This window comes from Phyllobates terribilis, unplaced genomic scaffold (genome assembly GCF_046119375.1).
Source record: "Phyllobates terribilis strain yellow unplaced genomic scaffold, ASM4611937v1 Scaffold_25__1_contigs__length_18738178, whole genome shotgun sequence".
NCBI lineage: Eukaryota > Metazoa > Chordata > Amphibia > Anura > Dendrobatidae > Phyllobates > Phyllobates terribilis.
Window position 1 is genome coordinate 9,219,301 of NW_027362785.1, and position 17,864 is coordinate 9,237,164.

At 53.5% G+C, this 17,864-nt stretch overlaps 1 protein-coding gene across 6 annotated transcripts in view; it reads left to right on the plus strand.

The window, feature by feature from the left end:
• Positions 1-17,864, plus strand: part of LOC141176359 (ABC-type organic anion transporter ABCA8-like) — a 218,629-nt gene that overhangs the window by 50,048 nt on the left and 150,717 nt on the right. For 5 of the 6 annotated variants that reach the window (XM_073660306.1, XM_073660307.1, XM_073660304.1 and 2 more), the window contains exons 3-4: positions 12,688-12,792; positions 13,073-13,280. In XM_073660306.1, the coding sequence (XP_073516407.1) occupies positions 12,688-12,792; positions 13,073-13,280 (313 nt within the window). Of the gene's footprint in view, positions 1-12,687; positions 12,793-13,072; positions 13,281-14,131; positions 14,274-17,864 lie in introns of those variants that run through there. The other variant, XM_073660308.1, reaches the window with a different exon arrangement.

Consider the following 17,864-nt stretch of genomic DNA (forward strand, 5'->3'; position numbering starts at 1 on the left):
ACACAGGTATACAGGCTGGTTGTCAGCATCAGGGGGCGGGGCTGACATCCTCTCACACAGGTATACAGGCTGGTTGTCAGTATCGGGGGGCGGGGCTGACAACCTCTCACACAGGTATACAGGCTGGTTGTCAGTATCGGGGGGCGGGGCTGACAACCTCTCACACAGGTATACAGGCTGGTTGTCAGTATCGGGGGAGGGGCTGACAATCCTTCACACAGGTATATAGGCTGGTTGTCAGTATCAGGGGGCGGGGCTGACATCCTCTCACAGAGGTATACAGGCTGGTTGTCAGTATCGGGAGAGGGGCTGACAACCTCTCATACAGGTATACATGTTTGTTGTCAGTATTTGGGGGCGGGGCTGACAACTTCTCATACAGGTATACAGGCTGGTTATCAGTATCAGTGGGAGGGGCTGACAACCTCTCACACAGGTATACAGGCTGGTTGTCAGTATCGGGGGAGGGGCTGACAACCTCTCACACAGGTACACAGGCTGGTTGTCAGTATCGGGGTAAGGGGCTGACAACCTCTCACACAGGTATACAGGCTGGTTGTCAGCATCAGGGGGCAGTGCTGACAACGTCACACACAGGTATACAGGCTGGTTGTCAGTATCAGGGGGCGGGGCTGACAACCTCTCACACAGGTATACAGGCTGGTTGTCAGTATCAGGGGGCGGGGCTGACAACCTCTCACACAGGTATACAGGCTGGTTGTCAGTATCAGGGGGCGGGGCTGACAACCTCTCACACAGGTATACAGGCTGGTTGTCAGTATGGAGGGCGGGGCTGACAACCTCTCACACAGGTATACAGGCTGGTTGTCAGTATGGGGGGCGGGGCTTACAACTTCTCACACAGGATGTACAGGCTGGTTGTCAGTATGGGGGGCGGGGCTGACAACCTCTCACACAGGTATACAGGCTGGTTGTCAGTATGGGGGGCGGGGCTGACAACCTCTCACACAGGTATACAGGCTGGTTGTCAGTATCAGGGGGCGGGGCTGACAACCTCTCACACAGGTATACAGGCTGGTTGTCAGTATCAGGGGGCTTGGCTGACAACATCTCACACAGGAATACAGGCTGGTTGTCAGTATCAGGGGAGGGGCGGACAACCTCTCACACAGGTATACAGGCTGGTTGTCAGTATGGGGGGCGGGGCTTACAACTTCTCACACAGGATGTACAGGCTGGTTGTCAGTATGGGGGGCGGGGCTGACAACCTCTCACACAGGTATACAGGCTGGTTGTCAGTATGGGGGGCGGGGCTGACAACCTCTCACACAGGTATACAGGCTGGTTGTCAGTATCAGGGGGCGGGGCTGACAACCTCTCACACAGGTATACAGGCTGGTTGTCAGTATCAGGGGGCGGGGCTGACAACCTCTCACACAGGTATACAGGCTGGTTGTCAGTATCAGGGGGCGGGGCTGACAACCTCTCACACAGGTATACAGGCTGGTTGTCAGTATCAGGGGGCGGGGCTGACAACCTCTCACACAGGTATACAGGCTGGTTGCCAGTATCAGGGGGCGGGGCTGACAACCTCTCACACAGGTATACAGGCTGGTTGTCAGTATCAGGGGGCGGGGCTGACAACCTCTCACACAGGTATACATGCTGGTTGTCAGTATCAGGTGGCGGGGCTGACAACCTCTCACACAGGTATACAGGCTGGTTGTCAGTATCAGGGGGCGGGGCTGACAACCTCTCACACAGGTATACAGGCTGGTTGTCAGTATAGGGGGTAGGGGCTGACAACCTCTCACACAGGTATACAGGCTGGTTGTCAGTATCGGGGGGCGGGTCTGACATCCTCTCACACAGGTATACAGGCTGGTTGTCAGTATCGGGGGGCGGGGCTGACAACCTCTCACACAGGTATACAGGCTGGTTGTCAGTATCGGGGGCGGGGCTGACAACCTCTCACACAGGTATACAGGCTGGTTGTCAGTATCGGGGAGGGGCTGACAATCTTTCACACAGGTATACAGGCTGGTTGTCAGTATCGGGGGCGGGGCTGACATCCTCTCACACAGGTATAAAGGCTGGTTGTCAGTATCGGGGGAGGGGCTGACAATCTTTCACACAGGTATACAGGCTGGTTGTCAGTATCAGGGGGCGGGGCTGACAACCTCTCACACAGGTATACAGGCTGGTTTTCAGTATCGGGGGAGGGGCTGACAACCTCTCACACAGGTATACAGGCTGGTTGTCAGTATCGGGGCGGGGCTGACAACCTCTCACACAGGTATACAGGCTGGTTATCAGTATCAGCGGGAGGGGCTGACAACCTCTCACACAGGTATACAGGCTGGTTGTCAGTATCGGGGGAGGGGCTGACAACCTCTCACACAGGTATACAGGCTGGTTATCAGTATCAGGGGGAGGGGCTGACAACCTCTCACACAGGTTATACAGGCTGGTTATCAGTATCAGCGGGAGGGGCTGACAACCTATCACACAGGTATACAGGCTGGTTATCAGTATCAGGGGGAGGGGCTGACAACCTCTCACACAGGTATACAGGCTGGTTGTCAGTATCAGGGGAGGGGCTGACAACCTCTCACACAGGTATACAGGCTGGTTGTCAGTATCAGGGGGCGGGGCTGACAACCTCTCACACAGGTATACAGGCTGGTTGTCAGTATCAGGGGGCAGGGCTGACAACGTCCCACACAGGTATACAGGCTGGTTGTCATTATCGGGGTAAGGGGCTGACAACCTCTCACACAGGTATACAGGCTGGTTGTCAGTATCAGGGGGAGGGGCTGACAACCTCTCACACAGGTACACAGGCTGGTTGTCATTATCGGGGTAAGGGGCTGACAACCTCTCACACAGGTATACAGGCTGGTTGTCAGTATCTGGAGGAGGGGCTGACAACCTCTCACACAGGTTATACAGGCTGGTTGTCAGTATCAGGGGGCAGGGCTGACAACGTCCCACACAGGTATACAGGCTGGTTGTCAGTATCAGGGGGCGGGGCTGACAACCTCTCACACAGGTATACAGGCTGGTTGTCAGTATCAGGGGGCGGGGCTGACAACCTCTCACACAGGTATACAGGCTGGTTGTCAGTATCAGGGGGCAGGGCTGACAACGTCCCACACAGGTATACAGGCTGGTTGTCAGTATCAGGGTGCGGGGCTGACAACCTCTCACACAGGTATACAGGCTGGTTGTCAGTATCAGGGGGCGGGGCTGACAACCTCTCACACAGGTATACAGGCTGGTTGTCAGTATCAGGGGGCGGGGCTGACAACCTCTCACACAGGTATATAGGCTGGTTGTCAGTATGGAGGGCGGGGCTGACAACCTCTCACACAGGTATACAGGCTGGTTGTCAGTATGGGGGGCGGGGCTTACAACTACTCACACAGGATGTACAGGCTGGTTGTCAGTATCAGGGGGCGGGGCTGACAACCTCTCAGACATTTATACAGGCTGGTTGTCAGTATGGGGGGCGGGGCTGACAACCTCTCACACAGGTATACAGGCTGGTTGTCAGTATGGGGGGCGGGGCTGACAACCTCTCACACAGGTATACAGGCTGGTTGTCAGTATCAGGGGGCGGGGCTGACAACCTCTCACACAAGTATACAGGCTGGTTGTCAGTATCAGGGGGCCGGGCTGACAACCTCTCACACAGGTATACAGGCTGTTTGTCAGTATCAGGGGGCGGGGCTGACAACCTCTCACACAGGTATACAGGCTGGTTGTCAGTATCAGGGGGCGGGGCTGACAACGTCTCACACAGGTATACAGGCTGGTTGTCAGTATCAGGGGGCGGGGCTGACAACCTCTCACACAGGTATACAGGCTGGTTGTCAGTATCAGGGGGCGGGGCTGACAACCTCTCACACAGGTATACAGGCTGGTTGTCAGTATCAAGGGACGGGGCTGACAACCTCTCACACAGGTATACAGGCTGGTTGTCAGTATCAGGGGGCGGGACTGACAACCTCTCACACAGGTATACAGGCTCGTTGTCAGTATCGGGGGGCGGGGCTGACAACCTCTCACACAGGTATACAGGCTGGTTGTCAGCATCAGGGGGCGGGGCTGACATCCTCTCACACAGGTATACAGGCTGGTTGTCAGTATCGGGGGCGGGGCTGACAACCTCTCACACAGGTATACAGGCTGGTTGTCAGTATCGGGGGGCGGGGCTGACAACCTCTCACACAGGTATACAGGCTGGTTGTCAGTATCGGGGGAGGGGCTGACAATCCTTCACACAGGTATACAGGCTGGTTGTCAGTATCAGGGGGCGGGGCTGACAATCCTTCACACAGGTATACAGGCTGGTTGTCAGTATCGGGGGAGGGGCTGACATCCTCTCACACAGGTATACAGACTGGTTGTCAGTATCGGGGGAGGGGCTGAAAACCTCTCACACAGGTATACAGGCTGGTTGTCAGTATCGGGGCGGGGCTGACAACCTCTCATACAGGTATACATGTTTGTTGTCAGTATTTGGGGGCGGGGCTGACAACTTCTCATACAGGTATACAGGCTGGTTATCAGTATCAGTGGGAGGGGCTGACAACCTCTCACACAGGTATACAGGCTGGTTGTCAGTATCGGGGGAGGGGCTGACAAACTCTCACACAGGTATACAGGCTGGTTGTCAGTATCAGGGGGAGGGGCTGACAACCTCTCACACAGGTACACAGGCTGGTTGTCAGTATCGGGGGAGGGGCTGATAACCTCTCACACAGGTATACAGGCTGGTTGTCAGTATCGGGGTAAGGGGCTGACAACCTCTCACACAGGATATACAGGCTGGTTGTCAGTATCAGGAAGCGGGGCTGACAACCTCTCACACAGGTTATACAGGCTGGTTGTCAGCATCAGGGGGCAGTGCTGACAACGTCACACACAGGTATACAGGCTGGTTGTCAGTATCAGGGGGCGGGGCTGACAACCTCTCACACAGGTATACAGGCTGGTTGTCAGTATCAGGGGGCGGGGCTGACAACCTCTCACACAGGTTATACAGGCTGGTTGTCAGCATCAGGGGGCAGTGCTGACAACGTCACACACAGGTATACAGGCTGGTTGTCAGTATCAGGGGGCGGGGCTGACAACCTCTCACACAGGTATACAGGCTGGTTGTCAGTATCAGGGGGCGGGGCTGACAACCTCTCACACAGGTATACAGGCTGGTTGTCAGTATCAGGGGGCGGGGCTGACAACCTCTCACACAGGTATACAGGCTGGTTGTCAGTATGGAGGGCGGGGCTGACAACCTCTCACACAGGTATACAGGCTGGTTGTCAGTATGGGGGGCGGGGCTTACAACTTCTCACACAGGATGTACAGGCTGGTTGTCAGTATGGGGGGCGGGGCTGACAACCTCTCACACAGGTATACAGGCTGGTTGTCAGTATCAGGGGGCGGGGCTGACAACCTCTCACACAGGTATACAGGCTGGTTGTCAGTATCAGGGGGCGGGGCTGACAACCTCTCACACAGGAATACAGGCTGGTTGTCAGTATCAGGAGGCGGGGCTGACAACCTCTCACACAGGTATACAGGCTGGTTGTCAGTATCAGGGGGCGGGGCTGACAACCTCTCACACAGGTATACAGGCTGGTTGTCAGTATCATGGGGCGGGGCTGACAACCTCTCACACAGGTATACAGGCTGGTTGCCAGTATCAGGGGGCGGGGCTGACAACCTCTCACACAGGTATACAGGCTGGTTGTCAGTATCAGGGGGCGGGGCTGACAACCTCTCACACAGGTATACATGCTGGTTGTCAGTATCAGGTGGCGGGGCTGACAACCTCTCACACAGGTATACAGGCTGGTTGTCAGTATCAGGGGGCGGGGCTGACAACCTCTCACACAGGTATACAGGCTGGTTGTCAGTATGGGGGGCGGGGCTGACAACCTCTCACACAGGTATACAGGCTGGTTTTCAGTATGGGGGGCGGGGCTGACAACCTCTCACACGGGATGTACAGGCTGGTTGTCAGTATCAGGGGGCGGGGCTGACAACCTCTCAGACATTTATACAGTCTGGTTGTCAGTATGGGGGGCGGGGCTGACAACCTCTCACACAGGTATACAGGCTGGTTGTCAGTATGGGGGGCGGGGCTGACAACCTCTCACACAGGTATACAGGCCGGTTGTCAGTATCAGGGGGCAGGGCTGACAACCTGTCACACATGTATACAGGCTGGTTGTCAGTATCACGGGGCAGGGCTGACAACCTGTCACACAGGTATACAGGCTGGTTGTCAGTATCAGGGGGCGGGGCTGACAACCTCTCACACAGGTATACAGGCTGGTTGTCAGTATCAGGGGGCGGGGCTGACAACCTCTCACACAGGTATACAGGCTGGTTGTCAGTATCAGGGGGCGGGGCTGACAACCTCTCACACAGGTATACAGGCTGGTTGTCAGTATCGGGGGGAGGGGCTGACAACCTCTCACAGGTATACAGGCTGGTTGTCAGTATCAGGGGGCGGGGCTGACAACCTCTCACACAGGTATACAGGCTGGTTGTCAGTATCAGGGGGAGGGGCTGACAACCTCTCACCCAGGTATACAGGCTGGTTGTCAGTATCGGGGGGCGGGGCTGACAACCTCTCACACATGTATACAGGCTGGTTGTCAGTATCAGGGGGCGGGTCTGACAACCTCTCACACAGGTATACAGGCTGGTTGTCAGCATCAGGGGGCGGGGCTGACAACCTCTCACACAGGTATACAGGCTGGCTGTCAGTATCAGGGGGCGGGGCTGACAACCTCTCACACAGGTATACAGGCTGGTTGTCAGTATCAGGGGGCGGGGCTGACAACCTCTCACACAGGTATACAGGCTGGTTGTCAGTATCGGGGGGAGGGGCTGACAACCTCTCACACAGGTATACAGGCTGGTTGTCAGTATCAGGGGGCGGGGCTGACAACCTCTCACACAGGTATACAGGCTGGTTGTCAGTATCAGGGGGCGGGGCTGACAACCTCTCACACAGGTATACAGGCTGGTTGTCAGTATCAGGGGGAGGGGCTGACAACCTCTCACCCAGGTATACAGGCTGGTTGTCAGTATCTGGGGGCGGGGCTGACAACCTCTCACACATGTATACAGGCTGGTTGTCAGTATCGGGGGAGGGGCTGACAACCTCTCACACAGGTATACAAGCTGGTTGTCAGTATCAGGGGGAGGGGCTGACAACCTCTCACACAGGTATACAGGCTGGTTGTCAGTATGGGGGGGCGGGGCTGATAACCTCTCACACATGTATACAGGCTGGTTGTCAGTATCGGGGGAGGGGCTGACAACCTCTCACACAGGTATACAAGCTGGTTGTCAGTATCAGGGGGAGGGGCTGACAACTTCTCACACAGGTATACTGGCTGGTTGTCAGTATCAGGGGGAGGGGCTGACAACCTCTCACCCAGGTATACAGGCTGGTTGTCAGTATCGGGGGCGGGGCTGACAACCTCTCACACAGGTATACAGGCTGGTTGTCAGTATCGGGGGGAGGGGCTGACAACTTCTCACACAGGTATACAGGCTGGTTGTCAGTATCGGGGTAGGGCGGACAACCTCTCACACAGGTATACAGGCTGGTTGTCAGTATCAGGGGGCGTGGCTGACAACCTCTCACACAGGTATACAGGCTGGTTGTCAGTATCGGGGTAGGGCGGACAACCTCTCACACAGGTATACAGGCTGGTTGTCAGTATCGGGGGAGGGGCTGACTATCTCCCACACAGGTATACAGGCTGGTTGTCAGTATCAGGGGGAGGGGCTGACAACCTCTCACACAGGTATACAGGCTGGTTGTCAGTATCGGGGGGAGGGGCTGACAACCTCTCACACAGGTATACAGGCTGTTTATCAATATCGGGGGGAGGGGCTGACAACCTCTTACACAGGTATACAGGCTGGTTGTCAGTATCGGGGGAGGGGCTGACAACCTCTCACACAGGTATACAGGCTGGTTGTCAGTATCGGGGGAGGGGCTGAAAACCTCTCACACAGGTATACAGGCTGGTTGTCAGTATCGGGGCGGGGCTGACAACCTCTCATACAGGTATACATGTTTGTTGTCAGTATTTGGGGGCGGGGCTGACAACTTCTCATACAGGTATACAGGCTGGTTATCAGTATCAGTGGGAGGGGCTGACAACCTCTCACACAGGTATACAGGCTGGTTGTCAGTATCGGGGGAGGGGCTGACAAACTCTCACACAGGTATACAGGCTGGTTGTCAGTATCAGGGGGAGGGGCTGACAACCTCTCACACAGGTACACAGGCTGGTTGTCAGTATCGGGGTAAGGGGCTGACAACCTCTCACACAGGTATACAGGCTGGTTGTCAGTATCAGGAAGCGGGGCTGACAACCTCTCACACAGGTTATACAGGCTGGTTGTCAGCATCAGGGGGCAGTGCTGACAACCTCTCACACAGGTATACAGGCTGGTTGTCAGTATCAGGGGGCGGGGCTGACAACCTCTCACACAGGTATACAGGCTGGTTGTCAGTATCAGGGGGCGGGGCTGACAACCTCTCACACAGGTATACAGGCTGGTTGTCAGTATCAGGGGGCGGGGCTGACAACCTCTCACACAGGTATACAGGCTGGTTGTCAGTATGGAGGGCGGGGCTGACAACCTCTCACACAGGTATACAGGCTGGTTGTCAGTATGGGGGGCGGGGCTTACAACTTCTCACACAGGATGTACAGGCTGGTTGTCAGTATGGGGGGCGGGGCTGACAACCTCTCACACAGGTATACAGGCTGGTTGTCAGTATCAGGGGGCGGGGCTGACAACCTCTCACACAGGTATACAGGCTGGTTGTCAGTATCAGGGGGCGGGGCTGACAACCTCTCACACAGGAATACAGGCTGGTTGTCAGTATCAGGGGGCGGGGCTGACAACCTCTCACACAGGTATACAGGCTGGTTGTCAGTATCAGGGGGCGGGGCTGACAACCTCTCACACAGGTATACAGGCTGGTTGTCAGTATCATGGGGCGGGGCTGACAACCTCTCACACAGGTATACAGGCTGGTTGTCAGTATCAGGGGGCGGGGCTGACAACCTCTCACACAGGTATACAGGCTGGTTGCCAGTATCAGGGGGCGGGGCTGACAACCTCTCACACAGGTATACAGGCTGGTTGTCAGTATCAGGGGGCGGGGCTGACAACCTCTCACACAGGTATACATGCTGGTTGTCAGTATCAGGTGGCGGGGCTGACAACCTCTCACACAGGTATACAGGCTGGTTGTCAGTATCAGGGGGCGGGGCTGACAACCTCTCACACAGGTATACAGGCTGGTTGTCAGTATGGGGGCGGGGCTGACAACCTCTCACACGGGATGTACAGGCTGGTTGTCAGTATCAGGGGGCGGGGCTGACAACCTCTCAGACATTTATACAGTCTGGTTGTCAGTATGGGGGGCGGGGCTGACAACCTCTCACACAGGTATACAGGCTGGTTGTCAGTATCAGGGGGCGGGGCTGACAACCTCTCAGACATTTATACAGTCTGGTTGTCACTATCAGGGGCGGGGCTGACAACCTCTCACACAGGTATACAGGCTGGTTGTCAGTATGGGGGGCGGGGCTGACAACCTCTCACACAGGTATACAGGCCGGTTGTCAGTATCAGGGGGCAGGGCTGACAACCTGTCACACATGTATACAGGCTGGTTGTCAGTATCACGGGGCAGGGCTGACAACCTGTCACACAGGTATACAGGCTGGTTGTCAGTATCAGGGGGCGGGGCTGACAACCTCTCACACAGGTATACAGGCTGGTTGTCAGTATCAGGGGGCGGGGCTGACAACCTCTCACACAGGTATACAGGCTGGTTGTCAGTATCAGGGGGCGGGGCTGACAACCTCTCACACAGGTATACAGGCTGGTTGTCAGTATCGGGGGGAGGGGCTGACAACCTCTCACAGGTATACAGGCTGGTTGTCAGTATCAGGGGGCGGGGCTGACAACCTCTCACACAGGTATACAGGCTGGTTGTCAGTATCAGGGGGAGGGGCTGACAACCTCTCACCCAGGTATACAGGCTGGTTGTCAGTATCGGGGGGCGGGGCTGACAACCTCTCACACATGTATACAGGCTGGTTGTCAGTATCGGGGGGCGGGTCTGACAACCTCTCACACAGGTATACAGGCTGGTTGTCAGCATCAGGGGGCGGGGCTGACAACCTCTCACACAGGTATACAGGCTGGTTGTCAGTATCAGGGGGCGGGGCTGACAACCTCTCACACAGGTATACAGGCTGGTTGTCAGTATCAGGGGGCGGGGCTGACAACCTCTCACACAGGTATACAGGCTGGTTGTCAGTATCGGGGGGAGGGGCTGACAACCTCTCACACAGGTATACAGGCTGGTTGTCAGTATCAGGGGGCGGGGCTGACAACCTCTCACACAGGTATACAGGCTGGTTGTCAGTATCAGGGGGCGGGGCTGACAACCTCTCACACAGGTATACAGGCTGGTTGTCAGTATCAGGGGGAGGGGCTGACAACCTCTCACCCAGGTATACAGGCTGGTTGTCAGTATCTGGGGGCGGGGCTGACAACCTCTCACACATGTATACAGGCTGGTTGTCAGTATCGGGGGAGGGGCTGACAACCTCTCACACAGGTATACAAGCTGGTTGTCAGTATCAGGGGGAGGGGCTGACAACTTCTCACACAGGTATACTGGCTGGTTGTCAGTATCGGGGAGGGGCTGACAACCTCTCACACAGGTATACAGGCTGGTTGTCAGTATCAGGGGGCGGGGCTGACAACCTCTCACACAGGTATACAGGCTGGTTGTCAGTATCAGGGGGCGGGGCTGACAACCTCTCACACAGGTATACAGGCTGGTTGTCAGTATCAGTGGGCGGGGCTGACAACCTCTCACACAGGTATACAGGCTGGTTGTAAGTATCATGGGGCGGGGCTGACAACCTCTCACACAGGTATACAGGCTGGTTGTCAGTATGTGGGGCGGGGCTGACAACCTCTCACACAGGTATACAGGCTGGTTGTCAGTATGGGGGGGCGGTGCTGATAACCTCTCACACATGTATACAGGCTGGTTGTCAGTATCGGGGGGAGGGGCTGACAACCTCTCACACAGGTATACAAGCTGGTTGTCAGTATCAGGGGGAGGGGCTGACAACTTCTCACACAGGTATACTGGCTGGTTGTCAGTATCAGGGGGAGGGGCTGACAACCTCTCACCCAGGTATACAGGCTGGTTGTCAGTATCGGGGGGCGGGGCTGACAACCTCTCACACAGGTATACAGGCTGGTTGTCAGTATCGGGGGGAGGGGCTGACAACTTCTCACACGGGTATACAGGCTGGTTGTCAGTATCAGGGGGCGTGGCTGACAACCTCTCACACAGGTATGCAGGCTGGTTGTCAGTATCGGGGTAGGGCGGACAACCTCTCACACAGGTATACAGGCTGGTTGTCAGTATCGGGGGAGGGGCTGACTATCTCCCACACAGGTATACAGGCTGGTTGTCAGTATCGGGGTAGGGCGGACAACCTCTCACACAGGTATACAGGCTGGTTGTCAGTATCGGGGGAGGGGCTGACAACCTCTCACACAGGTATACAGGCTGGTTGTCAGTATCGGGGGGAGGGGCTGACAACCTCTCACACAGGTATACAGGCTGGTTGTCAGTATCGGGGGAGGGGCTGACAACCTCTCACACAGGTATACAGGCTGGTTGTCAGTATCAGGGGGCGGGGCTGACAACCTATCACACAGGTATACAGGCTGGTTGTCAGTATCAGGGGCGGGGCTGACAACCTCTCACACAGGTATACAGGCTGGTTGTCAGTATAGGCGGGAGGGGCTGACAACCTCCCACACAGGTATACAGACTGGTTGTCAGTATCAGGGGGAGGGGCTGACAACCTCTCACACAGGTATACAGGCTGGTTGTCAGTATCAGGGGGAGGGGCTGACAACCTCTCACACAGGTATACAGGCTGGTTGTCAGTATCGGGGGGAGGGGCTGACAACCTCTCACACAGGTATACAGGCTGTTTGTCAGTATCGGGGGGAGGGGCTGACAACCTCTTACACAGGTATACAGGCTGGTTGTCAGTATCAGGGGGAGGGGCTGACAACCTCTCACACAGGTATACAGGCTGGTTGTCAGTATCGGGGGGAGGGGCTGACAACCTCTCACACAGGTATACAGGCTGGTTGTCAGTATCGGGGGAGGGGCTGACAACCTCTCACACAGGTATACATGCTGGTTGTCAGTATCGGGGGAGGGGCTGACAACCTCTCACACAGGTATACAGGCTGGTTGTCAGTATCGGGGGGCGGGGCTGACAACCTCTCACACAGGTATACAGGCTGGTTGTCAGTATCGGGGGGAGGGGCTGACAACCTCTCACACAGGTATACAGGCTGGTTGTCAGTATCAGGGGGAGAGGCTGACAACCTCTCACACAGGTATACAGGCTGGTTGTCAGTATCGGGGTAGGGTGGACAACCTCTCACACAGGTATACAGGCTGGTTGTCAGTATGGGGGGCGGGGCTTACAACTACTCACACAGGATATACAGGCTGGTTGTCAGTATCGGGGGCGGGGCTGACAACCTCTCAGACATTTATACAGGCTGGTTGTCAGCTTTAAAGGTGAAGCTCTAATATGAAATGTTGTGTTCCAGATGAACCAGCTGACGCGGAGAGACCCCAGTCTGTGGCTGCAGACCGCAGCTCTGCTCTGGAAGAATCTGCTGCTGAAATGGCGGAGGAAGTGGCACTCTGTCCTGGCAAGTTTCATTCCTGATGGTTCATCTCACTACAATCACGCGATCTCCAGATATTCAGCTTTGTATCTGATAGTTAAAACAGTCCCTGCAAGGTCAGAATGTAAAGGTCTGTTCATCCTTAGCTGCCTGATTCATGAATAGAACTTTAGATTGACAGTGAAGACTGACACAGATGATAGGAAAGAGTGTATTAATGGCATCCATTAGTTTGTGTACCCTCCCGATCTGATTACCGCTGCCACTACAGTAATGTACTGACCCGGTCTTCTCTCCCGGGCAGGAGTGGCTCCAGCACTTGGCCTTTGTGCTGATCTTGTTTTTCCTCACCTTCATTCTCTGGGATACGAGAAGTATCGGTGAGTCTCCGGCCTCCGACCTGGGACGCCTGGATCATCTCAACAGCTCCACATTCATCATCGGCTACAGCCGGGAATCGCCTGCGGCTCGCAGAGTTCTGCAGAAACTACAGGAAAGCGACACAATGCCAGGTATAGAACGCCAAGAGCGCAGGTGGAGTAGACCTTATCTATCTGCTGCAGAGCATCTCGCCCCATTCAGTGCAACCAGGGTAAAAATCTGCACGTTTCATTGCAAAATGTGTGCGGAGCGAAAAATCACAACAGCAAATTCTGTGCAGGAAAGCTATGTTGCAGCAACAGCATTTCTGTAATTTTTGATGTGTTTTCTTTTACTTTGCGGGAAAACATGAAAAAAAAAAAAAGAATTGTTGTAACTCCGGGAAACGTATGGTCCAGTAGAAAAGGGGGATCTTAGGAAAAGGTGTGAGTACTGAAAACAGGGAGCAGTATCTCAATGAGCGGCCCCCGGGGTACACATAACCTGTTATTTCCTGTTCACCAGTGTGGCCGTGTATAAAATGGACATTCTTTATAAGAACTGGTCTAACTCATTGATCGAAAAGGAGCGGGATTGCACTAAGTGCATTGTAAGCAACGATGGAGGTGGCAGACTCAGGAACATCAACACGCACACCCACAACAATCAATATCCTGTAGCTTATAAGTGGCGTAGTCAGCAGGAATCTCGGAACCTAATACCTGTAATAAGGACAAGATGGCACACAATGGCACAAGCCCCAAAATGGCATATGGCATTGCAGGAAGTGTAGGTCCCAAGATGGCGGCATCTTGTGGTCTGAGGCGGAGAAGTCCAGCCCATCAGGGGAGTGGACGGAATCTGAAGGTACAAAGAAGATGTGCCCAGCCCACCGGAGTGATGACCTCGAAGAGCAGGTATGCCAGAGCCAAGGTCCAATCTAGAAGAGGTGGGTCATGAAAGGAGGCTTGTTCCAGTAAGGAAGGTGGACCATCGGGTGAGAAACGCTGAGAAAAGGAAGGCGGTCCATTGAATGAGAAACACGGAGTGAAGAAGGTGTTGTCCGGACGCAGAGTCAAAAGGTGGCAGTTGCGTCATTAGTACGGCCTCCGGAAGGGTGGAGCCAGCCGTGCGGGAAGAGTGCGGTGAGTGACTGCCCATAGCTAAGGACCAGGGCGGACATACCAAACAGTAGCTGAGTAGCGATGAGCAGACCGGAGATGGACCACTGCTGGAGAGACGGAGATGGAGACTTCCTCCACCTTGGAAGTGATCCACCTCGTGACCCTTGGGGCCGCAGCAGGAGGCGACCAACCAGAAGGTGCAGCTACAGGCTGTGGAGGCACGAGGGTCAGTGGGTGCTCTCTACCGCTGGCCCAGCTGTCTTTAGAAAGATCGTATGGACCAGGGCTCATCCCATTGAACGCCCGCACTCCTTTCCCATGGGCAGACGCCAATTCTTTATTGAACCACCAACAGTCAATAAGATATAGTACAGTCCCAGAAAGTACATAGGATGGTGCAAATGACAGTCTCACCCTTCCGCTGGCTCACAGGGATTAGAGCAGTTGCGACTACCCAAACCAGTGGCATCCCACTGTTGGCAGGCACCCACAGAGAGGAGATAGCGGTAATCTTAGGAAGCTGACAGTTCATTGAGGTATGTGGCCAGGTGACCCGATTGTCCCAACGTGGGTGCTCTAAACGTCTCCATGGGCTCGGTGATGGATAGTGGATCAAATCTGTATTCCGCCAACTGAAGCCATGGTGCTTGGTTGCTGTTCTGTAGAGTCTCTCTGCTAAAGGATAGAGGTCCCTTTTTATACCCACAGCTGTCTTCAAGCCATCATCCACAGGTCAGAGGGAAGGTGGGATGAGGTCAACTGCATACATATTAGCAAACATCGATGGTTCAATTACTGCGGAATCGATTGTTCAATTAAGTCCCTGACTTCCGAGGATAGCAGGACAGTAAATTGCACCAAATATCAATTCAAGAGTCAATGTTCAGGCTCATATGAACAATGGCTTAGGTCTCTTGACCTACTGGAAAAAAAACGTCTGGCATAAATAAGAGTAAATACTGTGTTGTCACACTTATCTGCCAGTCTTCATACAGTGGCGACCCCCTAACGCAAGGTAGGCCTCTATTAGCACGAGGTCTGAATCCAGTACTGGAGTCGGATGCCAGCCCTCGGCGAGACTGCTGGATCAGGTCAGTTTACCCCTACTAGGCCGACTTCGCCCGAGGTGGCCGGTGAAGCACAGCCTCTATGAGTGTGTGAGAGCTCTGAGGAGGACAGAGCTGAGGAAGAGAGGGGTGCCCCAAATCCCTCACCCATACCTCCAAAATGGGCTTGGCCCGAAGAGTTTGATTGGAGTCGGGGGAGGTGGGGCTCCTCACTATCTGTAGACAAGAACTCCTGGGGAATTCTGTGGCCTCGGGAAGAGGCCAACGTAGTGGAGGGAAGAATGAAGGCAGATTCTTTAGCCCAGGAGTGGATGGTAGGCCCAAAGAGGACACTTTTTGAAGAGCAGTGCACCGAAGGCCGGGTGGTGGACTTTAACCTTATAAAGGTGGTAAGGCTTCATCCGGGAGCAGGGAACAGAAGACTGCTGTTTACTTCTTATATCAGCTCCTACAGTTTATTGTACTGTTATTCTTGGAGGACAGGGACACAGGGTCATTGAACAATATTGATGTTTGCTAATATTTTGATTACCCATTGTATAAGTCCATGTAGCTTGTTGACCTGCAAAACAGTGAAGGCCAAAGTATGCAGATTGATTAAATACTCAAACAATGAGAGGTAATCTCATCCCACCTCCCCCCCCTGACCTGTGGATGATGGCCTGAACCACAGATGTGGGTATAAAAAGGGATTGCTATCCTTCTGCACAGAGACTCTACAGAACAGGACACCATGGCTCCATCATAAGGGACACAGATTTGACATTCTACAGGATGCCAGGCTAAGGGACCACTGCCCTAGCTGTACGAATACAGATCTGCTCCATTGACCACCAAAGAACTCATGGAGATGTTTGGGAAAGCCAGGTTGGGACCCTCCGGTGACCTGAACACATGGAGACGTTTGGGGAAGCCATGTTGGGACCCTCCGATCACCATGGCCCATGGAAACATTCGGAGAAGCCAGGTTGGGACCCTTCGGTCATTTGGTCATGTACCTCAATGGACTGTCAGCTCTCTTAGCTTGTCTTTACCTTCTCTCTGTGGGTGCCCACCAAAAGCGGGGGTGCCACTGGTGGGGGTAGTTGGCCCTGTAAGTTCCTAAGTTGCAGCTTCTCTAATCCCGGCGAGTCAGCAGCAGGGTGAGACTCTGTAATTTGCACCATCTTAGGCATTTGCTTGGACTATTCTACAACCCCTGGAAAAAATTATGGAATCACCGGGCTTGGAGGATGTTCATTCAGTTGTTTAATGTTGTTGAAAAAAAGCAGATCACAGAAATGGCACAAAACTAAAGTCATTTTAAATGGCAACTTTAGGGCTTTAAGAAACACTAAAAGAAATCAAGATTAAAAATGTGGTACTCAGTAAGGGTAATTTTTTTCAGACCAAGCAGAGGGAAAAATTATGGAATCACTCAATGCTGAGGAAAAAAATTATGGAATCGCCCTGTAAATTTTCATTTCCAAAACTAACACCTGCATCAAATTAGATCTGCTCGTTAGTCTGTATCTAAAGAGGAGTGATCACACCTTGGAGAGCTGTTGCAGCAAGTGGACTGACATGAATCATGGCTCCAAAACGAGAGATGTCAATAGAAACAAAGGAGAGGATTAGCAAACTCTTAAAAGAAGGTAAATCATCACGCAATGTTGCAAAAGATGTTGGTTGTTCACAGTCAGCTGTGTCTAAAATCTGGACCAAATACAAACAACGTGGGAAGGTTGTTAAAGGCAAAACATACTGGTAGACCAAGGAAGACATCAAAGTGTCAAGATCGGAAACTTAAAGCAATATGTCTCCAAAACAGGAAATGCACAACAAAACAAATGAGGAACGAATGGGAGGAAACTGGAGTCAATGTCTGTGACCGAACTGTAAGAAACCACCTAAAGGAAATGGGATTTACATACAGAAAAGCTAAACATAAGCCATCATTAACACCTAAACAGAAAAAACAAGGTTACAATTGGCTAAGGAAAAGCAATCGTGGACTGTGGATGACTGGATGAAAGTCATATTCAGTGATGAATCGTGAATCTGCATTGGGCAAGGCGATGATGCTGGAACCTTTGTTTGGTGCCGTTCCAATGAGATTTATAAAGATGACTGCATGAAGAGAACATGAAAATTTCCACAGTCATTGATGATATGGGGCTGTATGTCAGGTAAAGGCACTGGGGAGACGGCTGTCATTACATCTTCAATAAAAGTTTACATTGATATTTTGGACAGTTTTCTTATCCCATCAATTGAAAGGATGTTTGAGGATGATGACATCATTTTTCAAGATGATAATGCATCCTGCCATAGAGCAAAAACTGTGAAAACATTCCTTGAAAGAAGACACATAAGATTAATGTCATATCTTGCAAATAGTCCAGATCTCAATCCAATTGAAAATCTTTGGTGGAAGTTGAAGAAAATGGTCAATGACAAGGCTCCAACCTGCAAAGCTGATCTGGCAACAGCAATCAGAGACAGTTGGAGCCAGATTGATGAAGAGTACTGTTTGTCACTCATTAAGTCCATGCCTCAGAGACTG